General features: G+C 39.8%; 1 protein-coding gene across 4 annotated transcripts; it reads left to right on the plus strand.

The window, feature by feature from the left end:
* Positions 1-1,287: 1,287 nt before the first annotated feature.
* Positions 1,288-10,698, plus strand: LOC115671509 (pectin acetylesterase 9). Of its 4 annotated transcripts, XM_030593101.2 has the most exons (13): positions 1,294-2,084; positions 2,216-2,298; positions 3,462-3,591; positions 6,475-6,554; positions 7,442-7,528; positions 7,641-7,765; positions 7,842-7,902; positions 8,313-8,369; positions 8,451-8,528; positions 8,606-8,711; positions 8,954-9,102; positions 10,205-10,313; positions 10,413-10,698. In XM_030593101.2, exons 1-13 carry the CDS (start codon positions 1,946-1,948, stop codon positions 10,472-10,474), a joined length of 1,266 nt encoding a protein of 421 aa, XP_030448961.1. In that variant the 5' UTR covers positions 1,294-1,945; the 3' UTR covers positions 10,475-10,698. The 4 variants fall into 4 exon arrangements, with proteins under 4 accessions (XP_030448960.1, XP_056159016.1, XP_056159017.1 ...); XM_030593100.2 differs by lacking the exon at positions 10,413-10,698 and having other exon boundaries at positions 1,288-2,084; positions 10,205-10,393; XM_056303041.1 differs by lacking the exon at positions 8,313-8,369 and having other exon boundaries at positions 1,289-2,084.
* Positions 10,699-17,012: the final 6,314 nt, after the last annotated feature.

Consider the following 17,012-nt stretch of genomic DNA (forward strand, 5'->3'; position numbering starts at 1 on the left):
GGACCTGCACAAGCCGCCGAGCGGTCAACATACCGTAGCTCGGGGCCCGCTAAACTGACTGGGACACATTACCCCTTAAAGAGGTCCGGCGGGAACGGACGGCAGTGAAGACAGAAGCTCTAACCCGCTGGTCACGGAGGATTGGAGAGCGATTATTCCCTTCATAAATTGGAGAGAGTCAAGGACCAACAACCGCGGGACGGTTCTGGGAGAACGACGGGTGCTTTCTCTCACCAAACCCAATCCCCATTTGCAGTTTCTATCAAGCTCATTGCTTCATCAAGTAAAGGTCATTCGACCTCAATCATCCATTTTGGACGTGTGGTCCCTCCTGTATTAATCACCTAATTTAAGCTAATTTGGGACCATGTGTGGAAAAATCCACGGTACTAAGTCCAATTTGCGTGAATCTCACGTGCAATTTAACGCGATTAGAACCTTGTGGATGGGCTTAGTGCTAAGGATAGGTGCGTAACGTACACATGCATTATAGGCTGAACTGTTTACATCGTATTTTTTGTTTGAGCCGTCCAATCCCATTTGATTTGCATCATACTTAGCTCACAAGATTAGTAGGGTAAATCACTAGCTTGGAATTTTACCCATCCAAATGGGATTCCTGGATCTTTAAAAAAAACAAATTGCCCAATTTGAAAGTCTGAATTAGGGCGGCCAATACGTGCTGGAAAATATGTCGAGACGACATCCATCAAGAGAATACATTCAATTTTTGCTACATCTAACAACAAAGCATTTTACACGATATTCACAACTCGCGATATGCTACCGTAATTTTTATTGTTCAATCTATTTCTCACCATTTTTCGACCATGTTATCAAAATCTTATATCCACAATTAATTAATCCGGTCACATCGCCATCGGCATTAACAAGTCGAGACGATGTGAACGGGAAAACCTTAGATGCACTGTGCACACGTGAGCTCAAGTCACATCAGCCATCGGGGACGAGCCGGTTCCGCGTGGGCCCCACCTGTTACTACGAGGGGGTATACCCGAGCTCATAACGATCGAACGCACCGGATATATGCTCGGCGTGAACCGGGGGTCGGTGGGCCGGGACGGGAGCGGGGGCGATGATGCTCTCCGTAAGGAAGGGGGACTTACTTTAGACTTCGCTTCCAGTATACGACAAGCACCAATTATCACGTCAACCGAATACGGCCACAGAAGGACTCGCGCCTCCTGATTGGTGGGTGCCGCCCTCTCGTTTCGGTTCCAACTCACCGCCAAAATCTCTCTCTCTCTCTCTCTCTCTCTCTCTCTCTCTCTGATCTCTACCTCCCTCCTTCCGTTCCTGCCTCTCTCTCTCCCTCCGCATTTCCTCTGCTTCATCTCCTTCGCCTTCGGATCGAAGTCGACGCGGCTTCGCCGAAGAGCGCTCCGCCGGGGAGCCGTCGCCGACGTCTCTCTCGCCCCTCCGTTCTTCCAGCTTTCTTTTCGTCGGAGACGGCTTCGTTCTCCCGCCGCTGTAATCGTCACGCATGAATCGCCAGACGCGATTACCGCTTCGGCTCCCGGTCGTGTTCTGATCTCGCTTTCCACTGGAGAAGGAACGGGTCAAAAAAAGGTTCCTCTCCTTAAAAGCAAGCAAATAACTGGCTTCGCTTTTCCTCCCCGGACTGCATAATTTCCGTTCTCCCGTCTGTTTCCTTTTCGATAATCGAGGCGCCAATCTGCGTATAGTCCAGATAGAGAAAAAGGCGCCAAAACTGCGCCGAAGCATTGAGTGATATTTGCCGCGTCCACGCCGTTTAGGATAGGATTCTCACAATTGTCTTCCCTCCAACTCGCTTGCGCTCCCTCTCTGTTTCTTTCCTTGTCATGGTCGTTCGGCTCCGAGTAGACGACAACGACGCATTCATTGCGAGTTCGCTGTAAACACATCCCCTCTCTCTCTCCCGCATCAGCGAGAGCATTTTGAGATGAGGACGAAGATGGCGACAGCGATGGCTCTCGTGGTGGTCCTCCTGGGCGTCGCGCCATGGGGCGTTCGCTCCGCCTCGGAGGATCGGCTTCTGGTGGGCATGACTCTCGTCCCCCACGCCTCCGCCATTGGAGCCCGTAAGTACGATTCCTCGAAAGCAAATTGAATCGAAGGTTCACGACTCGTGGATCGATTCCGGTGCCTTCCGATAGGGAGTTTGCCAGTTTTCTGTTGTGTTGATTTGGTTGGTGCTCACTCCGAATGGCAGTTTGTTTGGACGGGAGCTTGCCCGCTTATCATCTCCACAGAGGATTCGGCGCCGGAGCGAACAACTGGCTATTACAGTTCGAGGTAAGTCAATTCCACTAAACACTAGCTGCTGAATCTAGATATTAACTTCACGAGACATGAACGAACAAATTTGGCTAAAAGATCGATGATCTGAGCAGTGAACTGAAACTCTCACATGGCTGCATCGTCACGTCTCCGTGCCTTTTGTCAGCTCCTTGTACCCGAGACGTGAGAGCTCGGGTCCAAAAGCGAGGTCGAGTCGGCGACTGCTTCTGCTTTTGGGGTGGCTTTACGGATCATGGGATGGTTGGGGAAACCAAAAACGGTGTAGTTTCGTGGTGGCTTTTTTCGTCTCGTCTTGTGTCCTGTGCGCGCTGTCAGCGGCGCGGCAGCTTTTCCGAGTGCACTTTTTTGCAGAGAGAGAGAGTCCCGGTGCGGGCGTCCATAATTGAGCGGTGATTATTAGCATGAGCCAAACACTTTATTTCACATCTGATCTTCACATGAAGCAAAAGATTAGGATGGTTTAGTTTCTGGAGTTAGGTTTAGCCACTGCGGTGTTTTAGTTTAGACATCGGAACGGGTAGGATCTAGAGGGGAGCTCGGTTCATTCTATATCACCATTGCCATTGGTCGATAATTTGGCGAAACATTTTGTTAATGCTCTTGTTCGAGTATCTTAATTTCGTGCAAGAACTTAATGAAAATGAGTGAATGGCGAAACATTTTGTTTATATGCAACTTATCGAATCTACGGGTGATTTTTTAAAGGTATATTATGAGTGAATTTCTTTTTTGAACTTTGTCCGTAATGAATTGAGTCGTCTAGTCATTGCATACGTGAGCCTTACATGAAGCTAATCGAATCTAATGGCTGACTGCTCAAAGCCTCAAATTACTCAATCCAGCTTCAATCGAGTCTAAGAAGATTTCCCATATCATAATGGGCTCCTTATCAATCGTCATTTAAGTATACTTGGTTGGGTAAAATCTCTTTGAGTCCAGTAGGATGGTGAGGTGGGACCGGACCGTGGTCGCCCGGGTAAAACTCAATGCTATTGTCTCTACCTAATTTCCATTATTCACGTCTTCATGCTTTTGAATAAAAGAAAGTTTCCCTGCACATATGATGTTAACATAAATCTTGTTTAATACATAATTAAGTTGGCGAATTCTACTTCAAGCAATAATTTGTAGTGAAATTGCTTTGAATTTCTTGATAGGGAGGTGGGTGGTGCAATGATATTCCATCGTGCTTGGAGAGAGCCAACACTCGCCGGGGATCTACCCGTTACATGACCAAATTGGAAGTTTTTTCGGGAATACTCAGTAACAATGCCTCTCTTAATCCTGGTTAGTAACTATTATTGCACTTGTTAAGCGACTAGATGAGGAGAGATTTATAAATTTCATTGTGTTAACTTTTCTTTTCATATAGATAATAAGTACGTAGAAAATCGATCTTTTTTTCATATAAATACACATATAAAGCATCTCTCAGCCTCATGTTAACATGATCTTTATTATCTGAAGCCGAGAGCTCAAGTCGCTTAGTATGCATTTTCTCATAGGTAATCCGCCTAGGATTGCTTGTTACTTTAAACCTAAATTTTAACTTAATTTATGGATACAAATACTAAAACCAATAGTTGACCCTGCAGGGTGATCTTTAAAGTTAAAAGAATCAACACCCTGGATTAGATTTGGCCTTCTAGATCTCCGACTTCTTTTAAGCTATAAACTGCAGATCTCCGGATACAAGCTCACCCCAATTTAGACTTCAAATCGAGAATGTCCTCCGCAAGCACATGATATGCCAATTTAGTAATGTTCATGCGGTTTTCTTCTTTCTTTATCCGCCTGTGTCTTCCTTTCACGTGATAATCCCATCTGGCCGCCCACATACCCTGTCTTCTGTTTCATGAGACTGAAAGTTTGAAATCGTTCGTCACTGTCTTGCCCAAGAACTCACATATACCTAATTTCTAGCTATTTGTCAAAGAAGAGAGAGACTTGGGGAGAAAAGTGTCAAAAAAGTTCTAAACATTTTGCATTGGTGCCAATTTAGTCCTAAATCTTTTTTTTTTTGTCAATTCAGTCCTAAACCTTTTGCATTGGTGTCAATTTAGTCCTAAACCTTTTTTTGGTGTTAATTCAGTCATAAACCTTTTGTATTTGTGCAAATTCAGTCCTAAACCTTTTGCATTGGTGCCAAATCAGTCCTTCCAGCTAATAGTTATTCACATGTCGAAGAACTGAATTGGTACAAATGTAAAAGGTTTAGGACTGAATTGGCACAAAAAAAAAGTTTAGGACTAAATTGGCATCAATGCAAAAGTTTAGGACTGAATTTGCACCAAAAAAAGGTTTAGGACTCAATTGGCACCAATGCAAAAGGTTTAGGACTGAATTGATACCAAAAAAAAGTTTAGGATTAAATTGGCACCAATGCAAAAAATTTAGGACTTTTTTGACACTTTTATGGAGACTTGGGTAGGTTGGGTAAAAACAGTGCTAAGTGTACGAAGATTCCATTACAAAAAAGTTGATGTACCCACTGATGTCACTGGCTCTTAATAACAATTGAATATGACTAGTTTATGTAGCAGTATTTGGCAATCAAAGATAAAAGTCTCAGGACACGTCCATGTTCTTTACATCCTCTGTTGTCCCTTTCACGGGATCAATAATAGAACTGAACAGACGAAGCCCGTCTGCATAGGGCGATTCCAGCTTGACCTTCCTAGTTCCAGCCTCTGGCCAATGGCTACAAGGCGTTCTGTATGATTTTCATTTGTCCTTTTGTTTTCGGGGATTTTCATTGACAATGCTGCCCATTGGGGTGGTGCATTTCTTTAATCAAATTACGTCATTGCAAACTTGGTGTAGAAACCGGACGAATACACGATTTAAGCATCTTTATGGCATGCTAGGATTCTTTTTGCATCAAAATTCAATTTGCTAGATATGAGTACATTTCTCAAGGATGCCGTATCAATATGCCTTGGAAGACGTTTTTGTAAGAGGGTAAGCTTTCAAGTCGCGGTCTTTTTCTAAATTTTTCGACGATATAGCCACCTTAATATCGTAATTTAAGCATGTCTTGCGTTGCTATAATGCACCGTCTGTTCCGACGTGAGTGACTCCAATCCCGTTCTGGGGGTACAACACATCCAGGATAGGATCTTACGTAGCAATAGCATAAGTCAATAAATGCAATAGGATAGAGTATGGATATACATGGGACCTACAATGGAAATAGCTCGCGAAAGCAAGAGTTGTTTGTACACTGTTCACCGCAGCAATGGTTGAATGAATTGATAAGTAAGTTTTCACCTTTTTTTTGGACTAATGAGTGATTAATGGCAAAAAATTTTCCGTGCAAGGATGGAGATAAATTGTGGTAGATTCATTTTAGAACGATGCGATGGATAAAAACAAGTACAGTAAAACACTGTATAAAACTTGTTTTTGGATGAGATTCGCCTTGAGTAGAGTACCGCTATTTCGCAAAATGTTTCGGGTTCCACTCCATCCAATAAAGAAGAGACTAATCTATAGTTGCTCGATGAAGGGAGATTATGAAGATTAAGATGTGGTTTTATTTGTTTTTTTTTTTAATCTATTCGGTAAGTGTTATTAATAAGTTTCGTCAAGGCGGTACTCAAGTAAATGGAAGTATCTAAGAATGCTCATTGAAACGGTTTGAAATTAAAATATACATATTGCTATAATACTAGCTATATTATGAGAACATTAATATTTCCGAAGCAATTACTGAAGGGTAATTTTTATATTTTTAACGAGTAACGAGCGTCAAAATTCATTATTGAATAACGTGACAAATTCGTAAATAGACATTGTAAGAGTTTGCTAATTCACATTACGCACAAATTTTGTTAATTAGTCCTGATTTGCCTAGCATTAGTCGTTCCTCGGATTGTGATATTGCATTATTTGTGAGAGGTCTCCTCTGACCACTGTTGGAGGATTTTGTACATGTATAATACATGTTGGCCTCGAGCGTCAGCTGCTTGTTTTAAAAGAGACAGTTAAGGAGATATGGTCGCTCTCTTGTTAAGAAGGAAACAGAGAATTCGTTCGTAGATGCCGGATGGGAATGTGAAGATTTATTTTATATATGCCTATTGCAGTGTGCTTTATTTTATGCATGCATTGAGGATCCCTTGCTCGTTTTAGTTTAAATATTTATTTAGTAACTTGAAGTTGAAACAGATTTTTACAATTGGAACCGTGTGAAGCTCAGGTATTGCGATGGAGCTTCCTTTGCTGGTGATGCAAAGTTTGACAATGGGGTAAGTCCCTTACTCGTCCTCTTACTCAGCACTAAATTCACAGGGTCCAACATCCTGTGTGTTCGTGGCGAGGAAAAGAGTCACGTGTGTTGAGGCAGAAATGTTTGTCGCGATTAGCTGTAGTTGCCTCAATTTTTGTCTTCCATCTCCGGTCCCTCAAAGGTCAGAAAACTTTATGAGAGAATATGCTACAAAAATGTACATCCCGAGATATCAACGGATGAAATTACTGGTGAAGTTATATGAGAGAGTATTCTATCGAGCACACCCGCACAGTATTGCCAAATCAATTCTTAAATGGGATTTCTCTGCACTCTTCCATAATATCCACTAGAAAGAAGAATTGGAAGAAGCAAATTTTTGGAAGCAGAAAACATGTCGTATTTATAGTTCTCCCTAGTCTAAGGGGGAGGAGAGTTGTTTAAGCGAAGGGATATGGAAATACCAAAAAGGCTTAGATAAAGTTATAGAAAAGGAGAGAAAAACAAACACCAGGAGGCTCATTGTTTATACTGGTGGAAATAAAAACTTTATGTAAATCCCCATCTTTTGCAGATGTATCTTCCATCGGGCTTTAATTGGGATAATGTCAGTCACCTGATTCCTGGATGCCAATTCAAAGCAGGGAAGCGGATTTTTGTGCATCTAAATACCCATAGGAAGAGCCTTGCAGACTCAGTAGTTAACAGCAGTACTAGCTCTCATAATAATAATTATCTTTGTTTAAAGCACCGAATTGCCATCAAGAGGCAACACAGACCACAGGCCCACAGATAATATTTGCAAATGCGTAACGCACAACTACTGAGCCGCTTCTCATTTAGAGAAGTAAGCTAGATGATTACGTCCCAACCCATTGGGGATTGACTAATCCTTCAATGTTGCAGACTTCATTGCTATATTTCAGAGGGCAAAAAATTTGGCAAGCAATCATCCTTGATCTTATACCCAAAGGGTTGGGACGTGCACAGAAGGTATCCATCCCTCTTGAACTAATTGATATTGGTTTCACATCAGATATCTTTACATTGTCATGTGGCACCATGAACCTATTTGAGCCATTCTCATTGAATCAGTTGTCTCTAGGCTTTGCTCTCAGGTTGCTCTGCTGGTGGTTTAGCATCCTTCTTGCACTGTGATAATTTTGCAGAGTACTTACCAAGGAATGCTAGTGTGAAATGCTTGAGTGATGCAGGATTCTTTCTTGATGAGTACGTGCTGTTAAAACTCAGCTCTGGGTACGTGTTTTTCACACTGAATTTATGCTTGTTGATCTCTATTTTGCAGAAGGGACATAAGTTTGAACCACACTATGAGGTCCTTTTACGATGATCTCATTTCTCTACAGGTAAAGTTTCTGTGATTTCACTCAGATTATGAATAATCTGGTCCAAAATTATATAAAATCTAAAAAATTGGCTGTCCTAATTACTTTTGACTAGATTGTTCATCCAATCTATATATTGGATAAAATGGAATATTTTCTGGTTGTTCTAGGTTTATAGCTGGTCCTTGTCTTCCTTCTTGGGTTCCATGGAGTAAATTATAAATTGCTAAGGGCCAAAATGTCCCTTTTGTTCACAACGTGAATAGATGAAAATTTTGGGCATTTTCAATTTTCAAAGTCATGTTGTCAATTTAAACATATGAACTATTTAGGCAAAAATAAGCGCAGGAACAATTGCTGGAAGTTAGATAAGATATGACGCTATAAGCAGGAGGATGGGCATAGATAATCACAGTTTCTCAACCACGCAGGGGGTCGAAAAGAATCTCGATAAGAGCTGCACTAGCTCTCTCGTTTACCCAACTCTGGTATGGTTTATTCACTGCTGACTACTTCAACTCAAAACTTTGATATGTCATGCCCATAACTTTTACCTCATCCTCTTGCAGTGCTTCTTCCCACAATATACATTGAAGTACATCACCACTCCCTTTTTCATCTTGAACTCGGCTTATGATGTCTACCAGGTAAGTTTCTGCTATGCTAGAAACCGAAACTTTTCAGAGGCTATTACTTCAAATGGCTCCACTTCGTAATTGAACAGTTCCATCACATATTGGTCCCTCCCTCTGCTGATGTGCATGGTCATTGGAATCGCTGCAAACTTAATCCAGCTGCTTGCTCTGACAGTCAGTTAGAGATATTGCAAGGTGATTGATCGTATCGCTTTCACTTTGCTAAACTATAGTTTTCATGCTTCGGCTTCTCCTTAACTTATTTCTTCTACCAAACAAAAGATTTACACTTAATGGCTGAAATAAGACTGAACAAACATCTCACCAAGCATCCTCAAATGCTCTAACACAACCAATTGATTTCATTTTACTGCATGTAGTAAAATTTTCTTTAAGACGTTTGACATGGATAGTTTACTGACTTTATAACCTTTTAGGTTTCAGGAACGACATGCTTGCCGCTTTAAGAATGTTCTATCAATACTCAGGGAGAGGAGGCCTATTCATTAATTCTTGTTTTGCCCACTGCCAGAGTGAGTCACAAGAAACGTGGCTTGCTGTTGACTCCCCAAAAGTAAATAACAAGGTATTTGATCTTTATCTGCTTCGTCAGGGTGTCAGTTAAATATGTAATAAGTGGTTAATCTATTGCTTTGGCCTGGAAATTAGCAATAGGTGAGAAAGATTAGGTTGATGAAATGCTTTGCACCGTCATGCAATAGGAAGAAGAGAAATTTCCATCATAGAACTTGTGAGATAACATTGTCAATAAATTCAAGATGACAAAGGATCCAGTGCCATGAAAGCTGACTGAAAGTAAAAATGCAAGATTAGGTTGAACAATTGTTGTGAGATAGAACCAAGCCTTTTCTATATATGTTGAATATGATTTCCTCCCTGAACTTGGACACCTTGAGCTTAAAAGTTTTCGTCAGGTCTTGGTGCAGTGGCTTTAAGGAGGGGCAAATTCAAATTTTTTAGGGATAAGTGCATTCAAAATCTTAAAACTGATCACGAAAGTGCAATTGAGTCCTAAATCTTTCATAATGTGCAATTAAGTCCTAAAACTTGTTAAGAAAGTGCAATTGAGTCCTAAAACTTTCAAAAAGTGCAAACAAGTCCTAAAACTTGTCACACGAAAGTGTAAACAAGTCCTCAAACTTGTCAAATTGGTTCAATCAAGTCCTTCCATCGATTGCACTTTTTGAAAGTTTTAGGACTTGATTGCATCTTTGTAATAAGTTTTAGGACTTGATTACACTTTTTTAAAAGTTTTAGGATTTGATTGTACTTTTGTGACAAGTTTTAGGACTTAATAGCATTTTTTGAAAGTTTTAGGACTCAATTGCATTTTCCTGATTCCTTACCAACAAAAAAAAATTGCATTTTCCTGATAAGTTTTAATACTTCTAATGCACTTTTCCCAATTTTTTATAACAATGACCCTCAAACCATCCTTGCTCATGTCACAAACGTTCCATAAGTAAAATGAACTGTCCATAAAAATTCCTAACGTTTGATCATTACACACAGTTTGCTAGTTCCCGGAGATTCACTTCAACGAAAGTTACTTTTAATCGTCAATTTGTTGCTATTTTGCAGCATTTCTATGTCCTTTTTGGCTACATGCACTTTATTTAGTTCACATTCCTTTCATTTGAGTTTAATATGCATTGATGCCATTCCAGACTATATCTGAAGCAGTCGGCGACTGGTACTACAGCAGGAGGGTAAGCAAGGAGATCGATTGTCCATATCCCTGCGACAAGACGTGCCATAATCTAATCCCAGTCTCGGGTAACAATCCTACATATACGAAGTACTTTGGTAGCGTCATATTTGGAATTGGACTAGCATCTACATATTTGCTACCCTAAGTTAAATGGTATGTTTCAGACACGCAGGACTCGAACAAGTTCATGTCACAGAAGAGATATGACACTCTTTTCATACATTGATTGTTCTCAGAAGGAGTAGGCAATAAGGAGATATACAGGAACTAGGCGTTGCATTCGTCACCCAAAAGGGTCAACAGCATAGCATAGGGAAAAAGATGAGATATATTTTGCAATACTCTTGCAGCCATTCATCCGATTTATCAATTCATTCAAATAATGTAAGAACCTGTACAATTTAGAGACGCTGGAGAATACCTTCTGAGGTTTTTAAGCAAAAGGAGAAAGAGGATATAGAGCAGAACACAGAATTCGCTTATGTGCCAGAAAGCATCTTGATACACAGCATCCAAATTTCTTGATCCTCAAATACAGAATTCACTTTTTCTTCCGGACATTTCGTCGATGAAATGTATATGAAAGAAGTGCTCATCCCAATAATTTATATGATCAGCGATGCAAGTAAGAAGAAAAGAATCACTTAGGCTGCGCATGGCAACTTGTCAAATAGTGTTTGATTCTGTTATTTTGTTCCTAGAATCAGTTTGGGAATAGAAATCCGTTTGTTTAATTTTTTGATTCTGGGCACAAATTCTTGCAAATTTGTGCCCAGAATCAGTTTTGGAGCAGAATCAAGAATAAAAAAAAAGTAGCTTCTTGATTCTGGGAACAAAAATGAGAATCGGTTTTTTTTGTCTTCTTCTTTTTCTTGGTTTTTAATATAGCTTCTAATGTCCGGCGCGAGGGCCACCCTCGCCGTATCTGGCGAGAATAAAATATTTTAATAAAAAAATATTATTAATAAAAAAATTTTACCGGCCAATGGCCAGCGACCAGGCCATGGCGAAAAAAATAAAAAAATATTATTAATAAAAAAAAATTTACCGGCCCTGGCCAGCAACCAGGCCATGGCGAAAAAAATAAAAAAAATATTTTCAATAAAAATATTTTTTGTTAAAATATTATTAATAAAAAAATATTTATAAAAAAATATTTTACCGGCCATGGCCAGCGACCAGGCCATGGCAAAAAAAAATAAAAAAAATAATTTCAATAAAATTTTTTATATTAAAATATTATTAATATTATTAATAAAAAACATTTATAAAAAAAAATATTTTATCGGCCCTAGCCAGCGATCAGGCCATGGCGAAAAAAAAAGAAAAAAATATTTTCAATAAAAATATTTTTTAGTAAAATATTTTTAAAAAAATTATTTATAAGAAAATTTTTTATCGGCCATGGCCAAAAAAAATAAAAAAATTATTTTTAATAAAAGTATTATTAATTAAAAAAAAATTTATCGGCCATGGCCAAAAAGGAGGAGAAGAAAAAAAGAAAACAAAGAAATATTAAAATATTTAAAATGTTATTAAAATATTATTAATAAAAAAAAATTATGTCATTACCAAACGCATTTCTGTTCTTTTACTATTTCAGGAATATAAATTTTGGGCCGTTACCAAACGCCTTCAAATGCTCAGAATCAGTTCCCGGGCACATAATAAAAAAAATCATTTTTTACCAGAATCTATTTCCGGGCACAGAATGGTTGCCATGCGCAGCCTTATTAGTTTTCAATAGAGGTGAATCGGCTTTTTCAGCAGTTGTTACTTGCTGCTTGCCGGCTCGAAAATCTATCTTTTGCCTCACCCTGTCTGCGTTATGATTGATTTGCTTCCTTCTTCGCGCAATCGCTTGGTTCGCCCCTATTGCGATATATTGTCTGAACTACAATATACGCTCAGTGAATGTGTTGATATAATGCCCATATGAAATTGCAAATTTATTTGCCTGCGTCGACTTAAGATTGATTCTTGATCATGCTAGGTGCATTGTGCTTGATTTACAAAATTGGCGTACAAGAACGAATGCCCCTTATTGCTCTAGTTAATCGTAGCACTTAATATGTTGATTTTGTAAACTTGATTTAATAAACTTAGCATTACTCTTTCCTTCTTTTTTCCTACCACAGCTCTTAAAATTACGGGATAGTAAACAGCAGTTCCACCTCGGGAAAAGTGTTGAAAAAGTTCTAAACCTATTGTATTTGTGTCAATTTAGTCAAAAATATTTTTTGTACTAATTGAGTTTTAAACTTTTGCCTTCGTGCCAATTCAATCATTCTGGCTAATTTTGACCAAATTCTGGTGACGTGGACGCCGGCCAGCCTACGTGGTGCTGCCGATGCCGACGTAGATAATTTTTATATTTTTATATTTTTTGATTTCTTTTTTCTTTTTTCCTTCTTTTCTTTTTCTTTTTCTTTCTTCTACCTTTTTCCAGTGACCGGTCACCCTGACCATGGCGGGTTAGGCTGGCCTTGCCTGGGCAAGGCCAGCGTCGCCCGCCACAGGCAAGGCCCGACCGACCCTTGCCTGGGTGAGGGCATCTCGATGAGGTTCGGCCTCGTCCAGGCCAGATCTAGCGAGGCCGTCGTGGCCTGGGCGAGGGCCGGCCCCGCCAAATCTGGCCTGGGCAAGGCCGACCCTCGCCTGGGCGAGGGTGAGCCCTGACGGTGGTTCCCTCGCTAGATCTGGCGAGGGGAGCCCTCGCTGGGGCTCACCCAAGCCGTGCCGGACGTTGCCTGGTCGGGCAGGGGCAGCCCGCCCAGCCATGGTCGGTGGCCGGCCATGGGAGGAAGAAAACCAAAAAAGAAAAGGAAAAAAAATCAGAAAAATAATAATAAAATCGATAAAATATTAAAATATTATTAAAAATTATCCACGTTATCACCAGCGGGTCTACGTGGCACCGGTGGCGTCAACGTCAGCAAAATCCGATCAAAATTAGTCGGAAGGACCAAAATTAGCACAGACAAAATGTTTAGGACTAAATTGACACAAAAAAAGGTTTAAGACTAAATTGACACAAATGCAATAAGTTTATGACTTTTTTTACACTTTTCCCATTCCACCTCCACAATCAATGTGATATTTCTCAACAAAAGAAAGAAAAATTACATGGATCAAGTGCTTGCATCTCGAAATTATGGATGATTGAATCTAGCGTGTTCTCGATATAAACTCGACAAATCCCATCTAACTGCTTTTGTCCAAATATTTGCTGAAAGTAATGATTATATGTGTTTAGTAATCCGGATTTGAGTCAGGATAGGATCATCAAATTCTTATTTGGTATTTGAGACATCCTTTGGACCAGATAATTTGGATATGTCTGAATAAAATGGATAGGAGGCGGGATAAATTCGAATTGGATAAAAAAACTAAATGAGTAACTTAAGGATATAAGAAAAACAAGCTGTTGCTTGCTCAACCATTTTAGCCAAAGCATATTAGCCAAAGCGTACAAACAAGTAGAAGCCAACAATGTTCTCTTTGGGAAAAGTATCAAAAAAAGTCATAAATCTATTACATTGATATAAATTCAGTCACAAACTTTTCAATTGAACTAATTTAGTCCTAAACATTTTCGCATTGGTATCAATTCAGTCCATCCGGTCAATTTAGGCCGGAAATCATTGACGTGGATGCCTGCGGTCATACGTGGCACGCTGACGCCGACGTTGACAAAATTTATAATTTTCAATATTTTTTTTCAGATTTTTTAAATAATTTTTTTCTTTTTTTCTCTTTTTTCTTTTTTTGTACACTGTTGGCGGAAGCCCTCGCCTAGACTAGCCTGTGACCGGCGATGGTCAGCCGGCGACTTTGTTAAAATTTGTTCAGGATCGCCAGCATCAATGTCGGCGTGCCATGTAGGATCGCCAGCATCCACGTTAGAGATTTCCGGCTTAAATTGGCCGGATGGACTGAATTGGTACCAATGCGAAAAGATTTATGACTAAATTGATCAAACTGGAAAGTTTATGACTGAATTGGTACAAATGCAATAGGTATATAATTTTTTGGTACTTTTCCCTGTTCTCTTCCAATGAAGCTATGCGTGATTCGTGAGGGCTTGGGAAATCTTTTGATGATCTGACCTCAAGAATACTCAAGATGGGTTGCCAAAGGCCAAAAGAGCGAAAATCAATCATCGAATGTCATGTGAGGACTTGTTGGTTCCCAGCAACGGCGACCCGTGATGTGGGAATCCTGGCGAAGGACGCAGAGGTGAAAATGGTGATGGAGAGGTTGGAGATCTTCGGCATCGCAGTCAACTCAGAGCTCAATCACTCTAAGGGACGCTGGTGGTCATCGGAAATTCCCCTGCCCCCTCCATGTTTGGTCTTGGATTTGCGTTGCCGTGCAGAGGCGACTTTGGTGGTCGCCTTCTTTAATCGCGGCCACCGTTCAGGCGGCGGCAGCCACAATCCCCAAATCTAGTGTTTTTCCTTTTCAACTTTTTAATTCAATTTAATTTTCTATTTTTCAATTTAATTAATTAATTAATTTTCCGATCTTATCTAGAAAAGTACCAAACACATAATAGGACTAAATATACTAATAGTTACTATCAGGAATCCCACTTTATCTTGTCATATCCCAATCCTTATCTTGGCGACTAAACATAGCCATATGATGGTTCCTAAATGACTCAGGCCTGACCCATCTTTGAAAATGCCTAATTGTTTGGCCTAAAAAGTCGTGTTAAAGCTTGCTAGACTTGTTTTCTTTTTTTTTGTTCGGAGCTTGCTAGACTTGTTAAATGGATGGGTTTGGTTGGGTTGGGTTTGGGTTGGGAAATTGACCCATTATCCTGTTCATGAATCATTTATTCCTAATGTAAATTTCTTGACCTATATCCAACTCGATCCATACCCAATCCATACCAGGCCCGACCCATATTGCTAAAATACTTGCATATTTAACCCAGTTTAGGAAAACTTGTTTCTTATGATTTAAAAAAATATTATATTGTTAAAACACTAATTTTTATAATTTTTTTAAAAATTGACGTTCCGTTTGCTATGCGAAAAATGTGACCTTTCTAAAAAATATTTTTTAGGAAGTCATTTTCTAAGAAAATAACAATATTTTTCGGAGTTTGGCCGAAATTTGAAAATTAATTAAAAAATATTTTCTGCCATTTTGTAAGGAAAATCTGATTTGATTTTCCTCTGTGCACTCATTTTGATAATTTTTATTTTTCATCTATTTTTTTAAAAATCAAATATTTAATTTTTTTCTTTTTTCTTTTCTTTATTTTTTTTTCTTCTTCGTTGACCGACGAAATTGGAGCTCGCCAGATTGGTGAGGCCAAGGCCTTGCCAGGCCGGTGAGCTCGAACTCGCCCGAGGCTGCTCGCCGACTGTCACCGGGGCAGGCAATCGGTCGAAGAAGAAGGGAAAAGAAAAAAGAGAAAAAAGAGAAAAAGAAAAAAGAAAAAAGAAAAATATATAAATTCAATTTTAAAAAATATATATTTTTATAAAGCTAAAGAGGGAATGGGTTGGGAATGGGTTTTAAACTCAACCCATCGAGACCCACTTGCTTTAAGGCTTTACATTTTAAAACCCATTTAAAATGAATCCTTCAAAGTTGTAGCGAATTAAATTGATCATATATGAGTTTAAGATATATTTTGACAGGTTTAAAGCCTGCAGACACTTAAAACATCCATAAATTTTCTTTGAAAAGCTGCTCGGCTTAGAGAGCCAGAGCGAGAGAGACCCATTTGAGCTAGCTCAACTAAAAAATTGCAATTAAGGCTTGAATCACACGGGACAGATTGTTCTTGCGGAGGACAAACGCAACGTGTCGCTATTGGAATTTTACCTTTTGATTGTTTAGTGATACCCTTGCTGTAGCCCTTCGAGTCTGTCTAACCTCTATTTAAGAATCAATCATGCCGAGAACATAATCGATACCTTTTTACCTTTTCCTTTTTAAACTATTTTTCACTATTTATTCCTTTCGGTACAAACATCTCAATCGAACATCATTCTCTTCCCTTTGTTGTGAATTTAAAGATGAATACGAAGTTCCCTTTTGAAAAGATATTCCAAAAAAATCGTAAATTATTTTTGCTTCGGCACCAATACTTATACCTTTTTTTTTGTTACCAAAAGCATAAAACTTGTGCCACTATGACAAAAACGCCATCTGACTACCACAAACAATCATAAACTTTGCCTAGTGTGATATGAATATCCTAAAGTTTTTCTTTTTCGTGTCATAAATATCGCAAACTTGCACCATACAATACAAATCTCAAGGTTTTTGTGGCAATTTGACGTTTTGGTGTCAGAGTGATCATATTATAGGATTTTTTGTGACATAATAAAAGTAATACAACGATGGGTATTATTTAAAATTTTTGATGGTATTAATCCTTCGTGTGATCGCTAGAGTGACAAAAGAAGTCCCAATAGTCGAATTGCCCAGTCAATAGTCATCGGAGACTGGCGTATGGCGGCGGGTCCCACCCGGTCCCCCCGTGCGGGACCCAAAATTACGTCATCCCTCCCATTTTGGAGCGAAAGGGGCATAAACGTCATTACGGGCCGCGCCAGCCCGGGCCGAGCAATTTTCACCAAAAACGAGAGCCACGCAATCCCAAGCCACACCCGACCAAACCCAGCACCATTAAGAAGGCCTATCAACAGGTGTCGCCCGAAGCCGCCCTCCACCGCCACCTCTCCTCCGCCACCCCCCGCCCCCCCCTCCGGCGTGCATTTCCCAAAACGCCCCTCCCC

The sequence above is a fragment of the Syzygium oleosum genome, unplaced genomic scaffold, assembly GCF_021117445.2.
Source record: "Syzygium oleosum isolate NSW1041296 unplaced genomic scaffold, Sole_v2.1 Sole_v2.25, whole genome shotgun sequence".
NCBI classification, from domain to species: Eukaryota; Viridiplantae; Streptophyta; class Magnoliopsida; order Myrtales; family Myrtaceae; genus Syzygium; species Syzygium oleosum.

Excerpts from the sequence above, each read along its gene's own strand:
- LOC115671509 (XM_030593100.2), top strand. The coding sequence starts at position 1,946 with ATGAGGACGAAGATGGCGACAGCGATGGCTCTCGTGGTGGTCCTCCTG. Across the intron at positions 7,529-7,640 it reads GGTTGGGACGTGCACAGAAG|GCTTTGCTCTCAGGTTGCTC; the intron begins GTATCCATCCCT and ends AGTTGTCTCTAG. Across the intron at positions 9,103-10,204 it reads CCCCAAAAGTAAATAACAAG|ACTATATCTGAAGCAGTCGG; the intron begins GTATTTGATCTT and ends ATGCCATTCCAG.